The sequence below is a fragment of the Selaginella moellendorffii genome, unplaced genomic scaffold (assembly GCF_000143415.4).
Source record: "Selaginella moellendorffii unplaced genomic scaffold, v1.0 SELMOscaffold_17, whole genome shotgun sequence".
NCBI classification, from domain to species: domain Eukaryota; kingdom Viridiplantae; phylum Streptophyta; class Lycopodiopsida; order Selaginellales; family Selaginellaceae; genus Selaginella; species Selaginella moellendorffii.
The window spans coordinates 1,630,307-1,648,147 of record NW_003314278.1 but is presented as its reverse complement, the minus strand read 5'-3'; the positions used below and the strand labels follow the sequence as shown (position 1 = coordinate 1,648,147).

Here is a 17,841-nt window from a genome sequence, read left to right as displayed (position 1 = left end):
AACAGCCACGTGGCTTTGGCTACGTGGCGTCGTTCTTAGGGCTGCCACATGGGCGGCTCGTGCCATGCCAAGTGGTGCCAGCTATGGCGGACACATTGACCGCGTCAACGAATCTCTTGAGGTTTCCGTGAGAGGTTCCCCCTTGGTCGGTCGTGGAGCGCACCGTGCTCCTGAGCGCCGCCATTCTGGCCCGGATCTCGCCCATGCCCTGCCCTTCCAAGAAATCCCGGATTACCTCCTCCACTCGCCCGCGCGCCACGTCCTGATCATCCGAGAGCCGCCGCCCGATCTTCCAGTCCTCCACGAGCTTGCAATTCATGCTCTGCTCGGTGTGGCACGGCCAGCCCAGCAGTGGCACGCCATAGAAGATGCTCTCCAGGACCGAGTTCCAGCCGCAGTGGGAGAGGAATCCGGCGATGGAGTGGTGTGCCAGGACCTGGAGCTGCGGCGCCCAGGAGACCACCATCCCCCTCGGCCTCGATCGCTCGGCGAAGCCCCGGAGAGCTTCGCTGCTGACGAACTCGTGCCGGACGTCCGCCCAGAGGAACGGCTGCTTGCTCGCCTCCAGCCCGGCCGCGAGCTCCACGATCTGGCGCTCGGGAAACAGGCACAAGCTCCCGAACGAGATGTAGAGCACAGAGCTTGTGGCCTGGGTGTGGAGCCATTCCAGGCACTCGCTCTTCTCGTCGCGGAGGCTCACCCGCGGGCTGGTGTGGCATGGGAAGAGCGGACCCACAGACACGAAGTTCTTGTTGGCCAGAGCTCCCTGCATCGCATCGAAGGCGTGGGTCTCCAGCTCCGAGATGGAGTTCACCAGGATCCAGTCGGCATCCTTCATGCGGTCTGCTGAGACACTAAAAAATTCAAGAATGAATCCTACCAGCTTCCTCCGGAAGTAGCTCGGGAGGTGGCGGCACTTGAAAGCGTCGAGACCTGGGACGTAGCGAATGAGCTTGTTCTCGTCGAGGCCTAGATTGCTCGATCAAAATCATGCAAGAAAAAAAAAAATCTAGTTTTGTAGCTGACCTTGGAACGCGTCCCCACTGGAGACGAGCATTTGAGTGTGGTGGTGGATGGAGCTCCAGGCAGCATTTCCAGGCCAAAACGTGACGACTTTGAGGCCAAGTTTCTTTGTGATTCCCACCGCCCAGCGCATGAAATAGTCGGAAATGATGCAGCATGGAGGCGGTTGCATCTCCCTCACCAGCTCCTCTACTGGAGCTTGCAACCTCTCCAGAGACTCGAGCAGCCCGTCCGTGTCTTTCAGTGCCTTGGCATCGATGCCATAAGGAATGAAGATGTCACAATGCACTTGCTCCAGTCTGATATCCATCCCATCCGGGCACCTCCACTGCCGGGAGAGGTTCTCATGGATGCTGTTCACATTGAGCAGTGTGACGATGATCCCTGTTGTAGCCAGTTTTGTTGCAAGATGGATCAAGGGAAGAAGATGGCCTAGTGCAGGATATGGAAGCACCACCATATGAACTTCATTCCTACTGTCCACCGACATAGCAAAGAGCTAGTGGATTAAACACAAACCACCCCAAGATCTAGCTTTCTTTGTTTCTATTATTGCATTTTTTTCTTTTATAGTGAACTTTTTCGAAATGTCGGTTTCCATCCTTGCTATATCATTAGTGTATCCAAAACTTCCTTTCAACCAATGCCATTCTTCTGACCCCTGCAAAGTTGCCATTCCTAAGCCAAAACCTTTTCACAACCCCAAAAGGCAAAAGGTCCAATTTGCCAATTTCCTTGTTGCCACCTTCGTCCCACTGTCACACCACTGTGAATGCTAGTAACAATTCTTACCTCTAGAGATGAAGCTCTGGTTACCCAGCTGGCTCGGTCGATCCGTGATGCTAGAACTCTGGCACAGGGACGATGGATCCACAAGCTCGTCGACAAGAGTGTGCAGAGCCACAATCGCTACCTGAGAAACCTGCTGGTGGAGATGTATGGCAAGTGCCGTGACTTGGAACTGGCAGTGGCGGTGTTTGAATCCATCCGTGAGCCCAACGTTTTCTCCTGGAACATCCTGCTCGAGGTGTATGCCCGAAACGGGCATATTGAGGATGCTCAGGGCGTGTTTGATCGGATGCCACAGCGCACGGAGGTGTCGTGGACGTCGATGATTGCGGCCTACGCGAGGGTGGACATGATCCAGGAGGCGGAGTCGCTGCTGGCTCGGATGCCATACAAGGCGGTGATTGCCGGGACCGTGATCGTGGAAGCGCTCGCGAAATCCGGGCATTTGGAGGCGAGCCGGCGGATGTTTGATCGGATGCCACAGCGGGATGTCGTGACCTGGAACACGATGTTGGAAGCCTACGCGCGGAGTGGAGACCTGGATCGAGCGAGCTTACTGTTTGACGCGATGCCGGAGAAGGATCAGGTGTCCTGGAACATCTTGGCGCAGGCGTATGCCGAGGAGGGAAATCTGGCGATGGTGAGAGATCTCTTCAAGAGAATGCCGAGGAGAGATGTGGTTTCTTGGACCGCGATGCTCGTCGCGCACGCCAGCAGCTGGGAGATCGACGAGGCGATGTTCTTGTTCGAGATTATGCCCGGGAAGGATGCGATCGCCTGGAACATCATGATCGCCGCCACTGCCAGATCGGGAAATCTCCACACTGCCAAAAACCTCTTCGACAGCGCTCCAACGCGGGACCTGGTTTCTTGGAACACGGCGATCGAGGCCTTTGCCGAGCATGGCCAGCTCCAAGAAGCGAAATCCCTTTTCGACGCCATGCCCTGCCGCGATCTCTTCTCCTGGAACGCAATGCTCCAAGCGTACCTTCGATCAGACCGGCTGGAGGAGGGAATGCGCTTCTTCGATCGGATCCCGGAGCTGGACGTCGTGGCGTGGAACAGCGCGATGCAAGCGCACGCCGAGCGAGGCCTGGTGGACGAAACCCTGCGATTGTTCCACGCAATGCCGGCGTGGAGCGTCGTCTCCTGGACGATCCTCGTCTCGGCGCTAGGGCGCGGCGGGCATTTAAAAGATGCCAGGGAAGTATTTGACGGGGCCAGGGATCGAAACGTGGTCACCTGGAACGCCATGCTTGCGTGCTATGGCGGGAAAAGGGGCAATTTAGACAGAGCGCGCGAAATATTCGATTCCATGGGCGAGAGAAATGGAATGTCGTGGGCTTTGATGATAGAAGCGTGTCTTATAAACAATAGCGTGGAGGAAGCGCAAACTCTTCTCAAAACCTCGCCATCAGAGAAACCACTGGCCTGGAACTTTGTTCTTGCAGCAAATGCCCAAAATGGGCAGCTTGAGGAGACTTTACAGACATTCCACGCGATCCCTGTCAAGGACGTAGTATCCTGGACCGCCATAGGTGCAGCATTTTCGCAGTTTGGGCATCTTGATCGATCACGCAAGATCTTTGAGACAATGCCGGAGAGGAACACTGTTTCCTGGAACGCAATGCTTCATGGCTATGCCAAGAACGCCCATGCTGTAGAGACCTTGGATCTTTACAAGAGGATGGCGTGTGAAGGAGTTGAACCCGATGCCACCACTCTCATCGCCACCTTGATCGCCTGTAACCACATTGGCTTGCTCGCTCTGGCAATCCACCACTTCTCCTCCATGAGCTTCGATCACTCCATTGCTGAGACAATTGATCACTACTGCTGTATGATCGACATCCTTGGCCGGGCCGGCAAGATACTAGAGGCCCAAGAGCTGCTCCACACGATGCCATTCCAAGCCAACCACGTTGCATACACTGCTCTTTTAAATTCCTCCAGAAATGCTCCTCTAGCTTCTTCAGTGAGGTCGTTCCCTGTGGATACCATGTATGTTCTACTGTCCAACTTAGCAGCTCAAAATGCTACTTTTCACAATTAACTATTGATAATAGGACAATTATTGTTATTTACCCATTCAGAATATCTTGAAGGAATGCCTTCTCTGAAGGCTTCCTTATTTCTGGCCTATAAGGACCCTTAATTTTGCTTGTAAAAAGAGGTTGGACAGCTTAGTTCTGTTTCTGGTTATAGGTAGGTTCTGGCCTGGTTTGAAAAAAATAACTTCTCTCAATAGCCAGAATAGCCGTGAAGCATAGCGTTCCAGGAAACAGTGTTCCTCCTAAATACTGCAGCTATGGGCTCTCCTTGACAGGAAGATTTGTGAAATCTCCTCAAGTTGCAGGCTAATGGTTCTCAGGTTCTGAGAGACGTTTTATGCCTCCTCCAAAAGCTTATGACAATCGAATTTTCATGCGTTCTTTCCATGTAGTTTTGTTTCTTTGACGCCCTGTAGCTTCATCTCATATTCAACTCTGGTACTTTCTTGACTGGGCTACCAAGAACACCGAGTACACGAAAATCAGGATAAGCCCACAAAATAAGACGGAGAAACCTTATAGTCATCGCTCACCTTTGGTCGATGCGCTTTCCGTGTACGGCAAGCTAAACCCGGAGCGCAAATATACAAACACGTCACTAGAGAAGCACAGGCCAGCAGAAAATCCAGCTGAGTATAAAATCCCCGCGAAAGCAGGCATTCAAGCATCGTCGTCGTCCACAATGAGGTCTCACCTATTTTCGCTCTGCTTACTGCTCGCAGCTCTGCTGGTGATGCTGGGAAAAACAGAAGCTCAAAGTAAGGAAGCAAAATGTTCTTTGTTCATTTGAGTCGTTCTCCATTTCACTAAACGTAAATGTATTTCTCTGCAGTTTGCACGCAGGAATGCCTTCTCAACTCTACCATTCTATGCGGCGATGTAGTATCCCTGGAACCCTGTCAGAATTGCTGCACCATCAGGCGGTACAATGGTGGTGGATGCGCTCTAATTCGTAATGGAGAAATCATCTGCGTGGGGGACAATTATTCACCTCCTTTTGGAACAACCCCGCCTAGACCTTGAACGGTGCAACAAGATGTTTTATAAGATTACATAAATAAAGAGAATGCTCAAAGTTTCCACACTGCCGAGTGGACTTTGAGGAGGTTGGTCTTACTACGTACTTTAGGCAATCAATTTGTAACAGGTAGCCTAGTTTACTTTATTAGTGATGTGACTACAAATGTTTTATGAATGTAAATTTGAATATAAAATTTAAAATCAACTAGTTGTAATATAAAACTTTTACCTGTAGGATCTTTCACAAGTTGAGCACAAAAATGTATCAATATCCTTATTAGATGTCCGTTTTCTGATTAATAATTTAACTTCCTCAGGCATCAATTGCTGACTTTCTTCTTCTGCTAGTGAAATAGCTTGTAATGCAGTAGCCAAGCCAAAATAAAATTTATTTTGACTTTTTTTACTTGTGGTTTGTTTCTATTTCTTCCTAATACATCAAAAGTTTAGACTACACATGTATTTGTTTCACCTATAACAGGTATATACTTTAGTTGTATGTTTAGTTTTACAATTTAGTGGATATATCTAGAATATATTTGATAAAATATTCTACAATCTAGATTAATATTTTATTTATAATTATAAACATGTTTATAATTGGTTTCTAGTATTTTTGGTACTATTAAGCAAACAAGTGTTGCTGCATGCAACACACAGCAAGTTTCTTACATTTTGGGAGTGGACGGATAAAGTTATTTAACAAGATTAAATTTGTGTTTATAAAATTATAAATATATTTATGATTATAAACTTCCAGTTGATTGGATTAATAATAATAGTATTTGACTATAAAAAGTAATTAGTGGTCAATTTTTAGGCCGAAAGATTTTATACCAAAACCTGGAAGCACCACTGGCACTTGGAAGTCGGGACGTCCAAGCGCACGCCGAGCGAGGCCTGGCGTGGAACCTCTTCTCCTGGACGATCCTCGTCTCGGCGCTAGGGCGTGGCGGGCATTTCAGAGGCCAGGGAAGGATTTGACGGGGTCAGGGATCGAAACGTGCACCTGGAACGCCATGTATGGCAGCGCGTGAAATATTCGATTCCATGTGTGAGAGAAATGGAATCTTGGGCTTTCATGATATATAAACGATAGCTTGGAGGAAGCACAAAATCTTCTCGAAACCTTGCCCTCGGAAAAACCACTGGCCTGGAACTTGTTCTTGCAGCACATGCCCAAGATGGGGAAATTGAGGAGCGATCCCTCTCAAGGCCATAGCAGCAGCATTTTCGCAGTTTGGACGTCTTGATCGATCACGCAAGATCTTTGAGACAATGCCGGAGAGGAACACTGTTTCCTGGAACGCAATGCTTCATGGCTATGCCAAGAACGCCCACGCTGTAGAAACCTTGGATCTTTACAAGAGGATGGCGTGTGAAGGAGTAGAGCCCGATGCCACCACTCTCATCGCCACCTTGATCGCCTGTAACCACATTGGCTTGCTCGCTCTGGCAATCCACCACTTCTCCTCCATGAGCTTCGATCACTCCATCGCCGAGACAATTGATCACTACTGCTGTATGATCGACATCCTTGGCCGGGCCGGCCACTGCTCTTTTAAATTCCTCTATAAATGCTGCTCTAGCTTCTTCAGTGAGGTTGTTCCCTGTGGATACCATGTATGTTCTGCTGTCCAACTTAGCGGCAGCTATTGTTAATACCCATTCAGCTAAGAGAATACCTTGAAAGGATGCCTTCTCGTGACTTTGATGGCAAGTACCCGTGCAGCATCCTTATTTCTGGTCTATAATGACACCCTTGGCAGTTGTTCCAATCTTGCTTGTAAATGCTCCATTGGTTACAGATTAGTTCTGTTTTTTGTTATAGTAGGTGGTTTGAAAAAAATAACTTGTCTCAATAACAATGAATCGCCAGAATAGCCGTGAAGCATAGCGTTCCAGGAAACAGTGCTCCTAAATGCTGCAGCTATGGGGGTCGAGGATACTACGTCCTTGACAGGAAAAATTGGAAAATCTCCTCAAGTTGCAGGTTTTGAGAGACTTTTTATGCCTCCTCCAAAAGCCTAACCATCGAATTTTCTTGCGTTCTTTCCACGTGTTTCTTTGACGTCCTGTAGCTTCATCTCATATTCAACTCTGGTACTTTCTTGACTGGGCTACCAAGAACACCGAGTACACGAAAATCAGGATAAGCCCACAAAATAAGACGTAGTCATCGCTCACCTTTCGTCGATGCGCTTTCCGTGTACGGCAAGCTAAACCCGGAGCGCAAATATACAAACACGTCACTAGAGAAGCACCGGCCAGGGACTTTCTATCCAGCAGAAAATCCAGCTGACTATAAACTCCCCACGAAAGCAAGCATTCAAGCAACGCTTGTTACTCCTCGCCGTCCACAATGAGGTCTCACTTATTTTCGCTCTGCTTACTGCTCGCAGCTCTGCTGGTGCTGCTGGGAAAAACAGAAGCTCAAGGTAAGGAAGCAAAATGCTGAATCCAGCGATCTTTATTCATCTGAGTCGAGTCTCCATTTCATGGGGGTTCGCTAAACGTGTTTCCTGCAGCTTGCACGAAGGAATGCCTTTCCGACTCTATCCTCCGATGCGGCGATGTACTATTCCCGGAACACTGTGAGAATTGCTGCACCATCAGGCAGCAGTACAGAGGTGGTAGATGCGCTCTCATTCGTAATGGAGAAATCTTCTGCGTGGGGGACAATTATTTACCTCCTTGGGGAACATCCCCGTCTAGACCTTGAACGGTGCAACAAGATGTTCCATAAGGTTACGTAAATAAAAAGAATGCTCAAAGTTTCCACACTGCCGAGTGGACTTTGAGGAGGTTCGTCTTTGCTACGTACTTTATGCAATCAATTTGTAGCAGGCAGACTAGGTGCCTTAACATACATTTGCAATGGATTGGATTTTCTATCCAACCATCATGCAGGGTTAAAAATTGAATTTCTTTTTGACTGCCAAGTTTTTATTATTAGTCATGTGACTACAAACATTTTATGAATGTATTGAATACAAAATCTTAAATCAACTAGTTGTAATATAAAACTTTTACCTGTAGGATCTCTAACCCAAAGATGTATCAATCCTTATTGAATCTCCATTTTCTGATTAGCAATTTAACTTGTTCAGGAATTGATTGTTGGCTTTCTTCTTCTAATGCATTAACTAAGCCAGAATAAAAATCTTTTTTACTTGTAGTTTGTTTCTATTTTTTCTTAATAGGTCAAAAGTTTAACTTGAGTGTAAGTAGTAAAATGGGACACACCTTGGAGCATTAGAAGTAGTTGTAACTGCTTCACCTATAACAGATATATACAAATATATATGATTAGTTGTATAAAAAGGTTTTTAGTTATAAAATTTATATCTAGAATATGCTTGAATATTTTAGAATATTTTACCATCTAACAAATTGGTATTCATTTAGATTTATCTTCTATTTATAAATTATAATTTTTCCTTAACACTTCCTAGTATATCCTAGTTTATTTTAAATAAAATTAATTTTGTGTTATAAGTCGTCCATTTAAGACTTAATTTGGTCCATTCATTCTTGTATTCCTATATCAGTGTTTATAAATTATAAATATGTTTATAATTATAAAATTTTAATAATTAATAATAATAAGCATTATTATTCAAGTAATTAGTGGTCAATTTTTAACCCTGTTCCTTTGGTGCTGTTTTAATAAGGTTTCATGAGGAAATGCTCATGCTGCCTTTCTCAAGTTCCAATTTCCAAACCATCTCATGGAATGAGTTTCTAGAGCTCGCCATTGCATGAGGGGTTGCTGCAAATGCAGTCCTTATAATCAGGCTCTTTGTTGTTGTGGGCTCTTATGCAAAAACAAAAGATGCAGAAACAGCTGCACACGGCCCTCTAAGAATACTACAATTAGAAGGTTTTCTCAGTAGTCGGGGAGACGCAGTTTTTAGCCAAAGTTCATGCATTTTGTGTGGTTTCTGCGTTCCATTTTACAAGATGCAAGTTGAGTTCCTGCCCAAAGGTTTTTAAAGGACTAATGGATTTTAAAGGCCAAAACCTGGAAGCACTCACTGGCACTTGGAAGTCGGAACTTCGCCTGCACAAAGAACCTGGAAACCAAAACGAGAAATTTGGCATGGCAGTAAAATAGACAGGTGACGGGAGACCAAAAAGGAGACTGTTGTAGTAGTTATATTGTGTCGTGGACGTTGATGATCGCGGCCTGCGTGGAAGCGGAGTCGCTTGGGATGCCATACAAGGCCGTGATTGCCGAGACCGTGATCGTAGAACCGCTAGCGAGATCCAGGCATTTGGAGGCGGGCCGGCGGATGTGCGATCGGATGCCACAGCGGAATGTTGTGGCCTAGAACACAGCTTACACGCAAAGTGGAGACCAGAGTGGAGACCTGGATCAAGCGACCTTACTGTTTGACGCGATGCCGGAGAAGGATCAAGTGTCCTGGAACATCTTGGCACAGAGGTATGCCGCGGAGGGAAATCTGGCCATGGTGAGACATTTCTTCAAGAGAATGCCGAGGAGAGATGTGGTTTCATGGACCGCGATGCTCGTCACGCACGCGAGGAGCTGGGAGATCGACAAGGAAATGTTCTTGTTTGAGATTATGCCCGGGAAGGATGTGATCGCCTGGAATATCATGATCGCCGCCATGCCAGATCGGGAAATCTCCACACTGCCAAGAACCTCTTCGACAGCGCTCCAACGCGGGGCCTGGTTTCTTGGAACATGGCGGTCGAGGCCTACGCCGAGCACAGCTAGCTCCAAGAAGCGAACTCCCTGTTTGCGCCATGCCTTGCCGCGATATCTTCTCCTGGAACGCAATGCTCCAAGCGTACCTTCGAGCTCTTCTTCGATCGAATACCGGAACTGGACGTCGTGGCGTGGAACAGCGCCATGCAAGGCGCACGCCGAGCGAGGCCTGGTGGACGAAACCTTGCGATTGTTCCACGCAATGCCGGCGTGGAGCGTCGTCTCCTGGATGATCCTCGTCTCGCGGCGGGCATTTAAAAGAAGGAAGTATTTGACGGGGCCAGGGATCGAAACGTGGTCACCTGGAACGCCATGCTTGCGTGCTATGGCAGCGCGCGAAATATTCGATTCCAAGATAAAATGGAATGTCTTGGGCTTTGATGATATAAACGATAGCTTGGAAGAAGCACAAAATCTTCTCAAAACCTTGCCCTCAGAGAAACCACTGGCCTGGAACTTGTTCATGCAGCACATGCCCAAGTTGGCCAAATTGAGGAGCGCGATCCCTGTCAAGGCCATGGCAGCAGCATGTTTGCAGTTTGGGCGTCTCGAACGCAAGATCTTTGAGACAATGCCGGAGAGGAACACTGTTTCCTGGAACGCAATGCTTCATGGCTATGCCAAAAACGCTCATGCTGTAGAAGCCTTGGATCTTTACAAGAGGATGGCGTGTGCCCGATGCCAATTCTCATCGCCAGGCTTGCTCGCTCCATCCTTGGTCGCCCCGGCAAGATCCCAGAGGCCCAAGAGCTGCTCCACAGCCAACCATGTTGCCTACACTGCTCTTTTAAACTCCTCCAGAAATGCTGCTCTAGCTTCTTCACTGAGGTCATCCCCTGTGGATACCATGTATGTTCTGTTGTCCAACTTAGCTGCCCAAAATGCTACCTTTCACATTATTGGCTTTATATACCATGCTTCAGCTATAAGTTTTACTTCTGTTTTAAGAGAATACCTCATGACTTTGATGAAGCCATATGTACCTGCGCAGTATCCTTATTTCTCTTTGCTTATAAATGTTGCATTGAGGTTGGACGGATGCTGAGTGGTAGTTCTGTTTCTTGTTATAATAGGTTCTGGTCTGATTTGAACAAAAAACTTCTCTCAACAACGGGAATAGCCAGCGTTCCAGGATGCAGTGTTCATTTCCTCAAAGATCTTGCGTGATTGATCAAGATGCGGGAAAATGCTGTATGGTGGTCCAGAATATTACGTCCTTGACAGGAAAGTTTGTAAAGTCTCCTCAAAGTTGCCCACTTTAGGCATGTGCTTTCAATACATGCTTTTGGAGTCTTATGCTTTTGAAGCATAAGACCACTAAGAAGAAGAAGGATCATCTCTACCTCCTACTCTCTCTCTACACTCTCTTGTGCTTGAGCCGCCCGAATCTCCTGGTAGATGGCCAAGTAGTGCGAATTTCCAGTCGGGTTTTGAGAAGACCTTCCACAAGCCTATGACAATCGAAGTTTCACCCGTTCTTTTCAGTAGTTTCGTAGTTGCATCCCATATTGAACTCTGGTACTTTCTTGACTGGGCTGCCAATCGCCTGTAATACCGAGCACACGAAAGTCAAGTAGAGCCCACAATAGGAGACACCTGACAGTCATCGCTCACCTTTCGTACAGGCACGTTTTTCTCCAGGACCAGCTGACTATAAAATACCCACAAAAGCGGGCGAAAGCAAGCATTCTGATCGTCCACAATGAGGTCTCATTTATTTTCGCTCTGCTTACTGCTCGCAGCTCTGCTGGTGCTGCTGGGAAAAACAGAAGCTCAAGGTAAGGAAGCAAAATGCTGTTTATTCATTTGAGTCGAGTCTCCATTTCATGGGGGTTCGCTCCTGCAGCTTGCACGAGGGAATGCCTTGCCGACTCTATCCTCCGATGCGGCGATGTAATATTCCCGCAACACTGTCAGAATTGCTGCACCATCAGGCGGCAGTACAATGGTGGTAGATGCGCTCTCATTCGTAATGGAAAAATCATCTGCGTGGGGGACAATTATTTACCTCCTAAAGGGACCCCGTCTAGACCTTGAACGGTGCAACAAGATGTTCCATATAAGATTACATAAATAATGCTCTTGAGGCCTCGAATGCTCTCTTTTTTTTCCCATGCTGCCTTTCTCAAGTTCCAATTTCCAAACCATCCCATGGAATGAGTTCCTAGCTCGCCATTGCATGCAGTGTTGCTGCAACTACAGCCCTTATAATCTGCTCTTTGTAGTTCTGGGCTCTTATTCAAAAACAAAGATGCAGAAACGAGATGCGCAGGGCCCTTCCCAAAGAGTCAGAATACTGCAACTAGACGTCGGGGAGACGCTTTAGCCAAAGTTCAAGCATTTTGTGCGTTTCATTTTACAAGTTGCAAGTTATGATTTTAAAAGCCAACACTCCATTTCCAGGTGGAGTGCAATTTGTAAACCCCCTTTTCCATGGTGAAAAAGTCACGCGGTTTACAAATTGCGTACACTGGCACTCGGAAGTCGAAACTTCAGTCGAGGTCTTACCTACCTGCACGGAAAACAGACTTAAAAGATCAAGCCACAAAGCTGTATATTCTAAATTCATACTAAAGGTTATAAACCAAAATGTCTCCCGTCAATTTTACTGCGTTTAAGAGTGTTACAAGCAACACAAGAACACTGGAGTGAGAAAGATGGCATTGGAAGTTGCTGTATCAAGGATGAATCGCCCATCCAATACGGCTCTACCACCGTGGCGAGTGGCAACTTTATCCCCTTGGGCAGCACCGACTCGCCTCCCACAATTGACATCCAAAGCTTTGACGAGATGGCACCTCTGACGTTCTTCTATGATCTATGTTGACCTGGTTTTCACAGGACCCGCATTCTCGAGCCTTACGTTGCTCCTTCCAACAACAGCCACAACATTCCATACTCGAATCCTTTTGAGTGTGAGGAACCACACATATGATTTCGTGGTCGTCCCACTGGTGTAGCCCATGGACAGCCGTGTCGTCCTCTCCCTGGCTGATACCATCCAGCAGTACCCGTTTCGTTCACCACCTTGCTCCACCAAAAGTAAAAGCTTATACGAATGAATGAAAAATCACCTTTTCCTTTGTTCGAAACCATTCTCCGTCATTTCCTGCTCATTGATCCCACCATGTCGCTGCACGACGCAAAGATAGCTTAGCAATTTTACATGACAACAGCGCCATTCGTTTTTCCCCTGTCAACTAGTTCAGAAAGTGAATACCTTGAAAGAACGCTCACGGGAAGGTGTGTGTACCATGCGCGGCATCCTTATTTCTGGTCGGCGAGGTCCCCTTCGAGTCGTTCCAATCTTGCTCAAGCTTATAGAGGTCGGACGGATGCTGAGGTGGGAGCTTTGTTTCTTCAAAGTCCTGCGATGTAGGATTGTTAATCATTTTCTCATAGGTTCTTGCCTGGTTTGGAGGAAGCACAAAATCTTCTCGAAACCTTTCCCTCAGAAAAACCACTGGCCTGGAACTTGTTCTTGTAGCACATGCCCAAGATGGGGAAATTGAGGAGCGATCCCTCTCAAGGCCATAGCAGCAACGTCTTGATCGATCACGCAAGATCTTTGAGACAATGCCGGAGAGGAACACTGTTTCCTGGAACGCGATGCTTCATGGCTATGCCAAGAACGCCCACGCCGTAGAAACCTTGGATCTTTACAAGAGGATGGCGTGTGAAGGAGTAGAGCCCGATGCCACCACTCTCATCGCCACCTTGATCGCCTGTAACCACATTGGCTTGCTCGCTCTGGCAATCCACCACTTCTTCTCCATGAGCTTCAATCACTCCATCGCTGAGACAATTGATCACTACTGCTGTATGATCGACATCCTTGGCCGGGCCGGCAAGATACCAGAGGCCCAAGAGCTGCTCCACACGATGCCATTCCAAGCCAACCACGTTGCATACACTGCTCTTTTAAATTCCTCCAGAAATGCTGCTCTAGCTTCTTCAGTGAGGTTGTTCCCTGTGGATACCATGTATAGCATTTTGAGCCGCTAAGCTGGATAGCAGAACACCTTTCACAATTGGCTATGATTAATACCAAGAGAATACCTTGAAAGGATGCCTTCTCGTGACTTTGATGAAGGCATGTGTACCCGCGCAGCATCCTTATTTCTGGTCTACAGTGACCCTTGGCAGTTGTTCCAATCTTGCTTGTAAATGCTCCATTGGGTTGGACAGGTTCTGGCCTGGTTTTAAAAGAATAACTTGTCTTAATAACAATGAGTCGCCAGAATAGCCGTGAAGCATAGCGTTCCAGGAAACAGTGCTCCTAAAGGCTGCAGCTATGGGGGTCGAGGATACTACGTCCTTGACAGGAAAATTTGTAAAATCTCCTCAAGTTGCAGGTTTTGAGAGACTTTTTATGCCTCCTCCAAAAGCCTAACCATCGAATTTTCATGCGTTCTTTCCACGTGTTTCTTTGACGTTCTGTAGCTTCATCTCATATTCAACTCTGGTACTTTCTTGACTGGGCTACCAAGAACACCGAGCACACGAAAATCAGGATAAGCACACGATAATCAGGATAAAAAATCATCGCTCACCTTTCGTCGATGCGCTTTCCGTGTACGGCATGCTAAACCAGGAGCGCAAAGATACAAACACATCACTAGAGAAGCACAGGCCAGGAACTTTCTATCCAGCAGAAAATCCAGCTGACTATAAAATCCCCACGAAAGCAAGCATTCAAGCATCGCTTCTTACTCCTCGTCGCCCACAATGAGGTCTCACTTATTTTCGCTCTGCTTACTGCTCGCAGCTCTGCTGGTGCTGCTGGGAAAAACAGAAGCTCAAGGTAAGGAAGCAAAATGCTGAATCCAGCGATCTTTATTCATCTGAGTCGAGTCTCCATTTCATGGGGGTTCGCTAAACGTGTTTCATGCAGCTTGCACGAAGGAATGCCTTGCCGACTCTATCCTCCAATGCGGCGATGTAATATTCCCGGAACACTGTCAGAATTGCTGCACCATCAGGCAGCAGTACAGTGGTGGTAGATGCGCTCTCATTCGTAATGGTAAAATCATCTGCGTGGGGGACAATTATTTACCTCCTAAAGGGACCCCGTCTAAACCTTGAACGGTGCAACAAGATGTTCCATATAAGATTACATAAATAATGCTCTTGAGGCCTCGAATGCTCTCTTTTTTTTCCCATGCTGCCTTTCTCAAGTTCCAATTTCCAAACCATCCCATGGAATGAGTTCCTAGCTTGCCATTGCATATGCAGTGTTACTGCAACTATAGCCCTTATAATCTGCTCTTTGTTGTTCTGGGCTCTTATTCAAAAACAAAGATGCAGAAACGAGATGCGCAGGGCCCTCCATAAAGAGTCAGAAATACTGCAATTAGACGTCGGGGAGACGCAGTTTTAGCCAAAGTTCAAGCATATTTTACAAGTTGCAAGTTATGATTTTAACACTCCCTTTCCAGGTGGAGTGCAACCCCCTTTTCCATGGTGAAAAAGTCACGCGGTTTACAAATTGCTGGCACTCGGAAGTCGAAACTTCAGTCGAGGTCTTACCTACCTGCACGGAAAATAGACTTAAAAGATTCTCTAAATTCATACTAAAGGTTATAAACCAAAATATTTAACTACTACAATTGTCTCCCGTCAATTTTACTGCGTTTAAGAGTGTTACAAGCAACACAAGAACACTGGAGTGAGAAAGATGGCATTGGAAGTTGCTGTATCAAGGATGAATCGCCCATCCAATACGGCTCTACCACCGTGGCGAGTGGCAACTTTATCCCCTTGGGCAGCACCGACTCGCCTCCCACAATTGACATCCAAAGCTTTGACGAGATGGCACCTCTGACGTTCTTCTATGATCTATGTTGACCTGGTTTTCACAGGACCCGCATTCTCGAGCCTTACGTTGCTCCTTCCAACAACAGCCACAACATTCCATACTCGAATCCTTTTGAGTGTGAGGAACCACACATATGATTTCGTGGTCGTCCCACTGGTGTAGCCCATGGACAGCCGTGTCGTCCTCTCCCTGGCTGATACCATCCAGCAGTACCCGTTTCGTTCACCACCTTGCTCCACCAAAAGTAAAAGCTTATACGAATGAATGAAAAATCACCTTTTCCTTTGTTCGAAACCATTCTCCGTCATTTCCTGCTCATTGATCCCACCATGTCGCTGCACGACGCAAAGATAGCTTAGCAATTTTACATGACAACAGCGCCATTCGTTTTTCCCCTGTCAACTAGTTCAGAAAGTGAATACCTTGAAAGAACGCTCACGGGAAGGTGTGTGTACCATGCGCGGCATCCTTATTTCTGGTCTGCGAGGTCCCCTCCGAGTCGTTCCAATCTTGCTTGTAAACGCGCCATTGGCAAGCTTATAGAGGTCGGACGGATGCTGAGGTGGGAGCTTTGTTTCTTCAAAGTCCTGCGATGTAGGATTGTTAATCATTTTCTCATAGGTTCTTGCCTGGTTTGAAGAAAACAGCTTTTCTCGCTGCCCCAGAAACCTCTGCTGCTCCTCTTCACCAACAGGTTGGAATTTGAGATCACGCTGTGAAAAACTGCCAGGTTCAATCCCATGCAGAAGCTTCTCAATAATGTCTCTTGCGTCCGTATCGTCCAGATCAGCAAGTGAAGGAGAGTTTTCAATGTTCTCGCGCAGCTGATGGCAGGCGAATTTTTCAGACAGAGGATACACCTGCGGTCAAACACAAGAGTTTATCTATACCAAAACATGGAAAATAATCAGGTTACCTGAATAATGAAACCTCGGGCAGTCTTTACAATGTTGTGTTCGTCAAATTTCATAGCTAAGCTAGCTGCTGTATCCATCTGCAAGGATGAAAGACAATGCGTGAAGAAAACAGAGCGACCAATCAATATTACCTTCTGGTTTTTCCAAAGAAAATATGCTAAGCTCTCTGCAACTTCACGAGATGGTCCCATCGGGGACCTACAAAATGAGAAAAGAACAGAAGAATAGAAACGAAAATCACTTGCTAGATGGAGCGTACTTACACAAATGTTCTGTGAGACTTCGATAGGCTTATAGACAGGCGCATGTCACACTCTCTGACTACCGTGGCCATGATCATCTGAAGATATGCCAAATTAAGTTCCATAGTTTTATTAAAGCGGGGACTTACGTTTCCATGAGAACTGTGGCTTGGATTGTGGACGTGACCCGTCGTGAAACCATCAAATGTAGTGGCCGCATGAACAAATCCAAGACGTCCATCGCATACAGTTGATATCTGACGAAAAACATCATCAACTCACTTGCAAATAATGATAGAGAAAGGCAAAACGCATCGCACCGTGATAGCATTCGCCTCGGGAAAAATCGAGCTGAAAAGAACCGATCCCATCATCGCATTACCAAGAACAATCGACGACTAAAGGAGAAAAAACAATAACCAATCCGAGAAATGAGCAGGCTCGACATACCATTCGAGAAGTTTGAAGCGTTCTCTGAGCTTGCCGAACGAGAGCATCGGCTTTGACACTATGAATCTCGATCTAAAATCCTCGTTAGTGTGTTCTTCATTCAATCAATGGTACTGCATACCTCTTCACTCGAGCTGACGCAGCTAAGAATGTAATCACCACTACCGCTGGAGGAGCAAAAGCCTACACACAACGTTTGATCCAATCGTCAAGAGTAAAAGCGCTCAAGACAAGGAACCACTCACCCCTTCTCAACGCGAGTAGAGAACGCAACCTGCGCATCGCAATATCAAATGGAGACCTAAAACGTGAATATGCGAGAAGAAGGTATTTGTGCTCCAATCGATCTTCTCGAGCAGCAAGGCTACCATGCCGATCTCCAGCTCTGCCTGCAGCTCGTCAAATCTTGCGGTCACTCCAGAGATCTCTCCCAAGAAAAGAAGCTCCACTCCCAGATCCTTGCAACCAAGCACTCCCGCAATCGGCACCTGGAGAGCATCGAGATGTATGGAAAATGCGGGAGTCTGGAGCGCGCGCGCGCGCTGTTCTTGACGATCTGGAGGAGCCAAACACCTTCTCCTGGCAGAGCGGGCATCTGGAACAAGCCAAAGAGATCTTCCAGCGAGATGGCACGGCACAACACCGTCTCCTGGACTGCACTGCTCACCGCGCATTCCCAGAGCGGGAGTTTCCAAGAATTCTGGAGCCTGTTCCAATCGACGGAACAACACCATCGCCTGAAACGCGATGATCGCGATTGCTCTTCGTCCTGGAATGCGATGCTAACGGCATATTC

The 17,841-nt window shown here is 47.1% G+C and overlaps 5 protein-coding genes across 5 annotated transcripts; 2 read left to right on the top strand and 3 right to left on the bottom strand.

Moving 5' to 3' along the window:
- Positions 1-11: 11 nt before the first annotated feature.
- On the bottom strand, positions 12-1,513 carry LOC9639980 (anthocyanidin 3-O-glucosyltransferase 7). Its single transcript, XM_024676327.1, has 2 exons — positions 1,027-1,513; positions 12-933 (listed from the first exon to the last, which is right to left on the bottom strand). The coding sequence occupies exons 1-2, from the start codon at positions 1,511-1,513 to the stop codon at positions 20-22; spliced, it is 1,401 nt and encodes a 466-aa protein (XP_024532095.1). The 3' UTR covers positions 12-19.
- A 177-nt stretch (positions 1,514-1,690) lies between these two features.
- LOC112346779 (pentatricopeptide repeat-containing protein At4g02750-like) lies at positions 1,691-4,986 on the top strand. The gene is made up of 2 exons (XM_024676402.1): positions 1,691-4,621; positions 4,696-4,986. The coding sequence occupies exon 1, from the start codon at positions 1,796-1,798 to the stop codon at positions 3,863-3,865; it is 2,070 nt and encodes a 689-aa protein (XP_024532170.1). The 5' UTR covers positions 1,691-1,795; the 3' UTR covers positions 3,866-4,621; positions 4,696-4,986.
- A 4,300-nt stretch (positions 4,987-9,286) lies between these two features.
- Positions 9,287-10,663, top strand: LOC112346745 (pentatricopeptide repeat-containing protein At4g02750-like). The gene has a single exon (XM_024676326.1). It carries the CDS (start codon positions 9,287-9,289, stop codon positions 10,661-10,663), a length of 1,377 nt encoding a protein of 458 aa, XP_024532094.1.
- A 1,604-nt stretch (positions 10,664-12,267) lies between these two features.
- On the bottom strand, positions 12,268-12,899 carry LOC112346788. Its single transcript, XM_024676419.1, has 3 exons — positions 12,839-12,899; positions 12,693-12,751; positions 12,268-12,609 (listed from the first exon to the last, which is right to left on the bottom strand). Exons 1-3 carry the CDS (start codon positions 12,881-12,883, stop codon positions 12,351-12,353), a joined length of 363 nt encoding a protein of 120 aa, XP_024532187.1. The 5' UTR covers positions 12,884-12,899; the 3' UTR covers positions 12,268-12,350.
- A 2,314-nt stretch (positions 12,900-15,213) lies between these two features.
- On the bottom strand, positions 15,214-17,408 carry LOC9639977 (33 kDa chaperonin). Its single transcript, XM_024676406.1, has 11 exons — positions 17,291-17,408; positions 17,167-17,228; positions 17,046-17,117; positions 16,916-16,993; positions 16,745-16,852; positions 16,617-16,693; positions 16,485-16,551; positions 16,353-16,430; positions 15,859-16,296; positions 15,713-15,771; positions 15,214-15,629 (listed from the first exon to the last, which is right to left on the bottom strand). Exons 1-11 carry the CDS (start codon positions 17,325-17,327, stop codon positions 15,371-15,373), a joined length of 1,335 nt encoding a protein of 444 aa, XP_024532174.1. The 5' UTR covers positions 17,328-17,408; the 3' UTR covers positions 15,214-15,370.
- Positions 17,409-17,841: the final 433 nt, after the last annotated feature.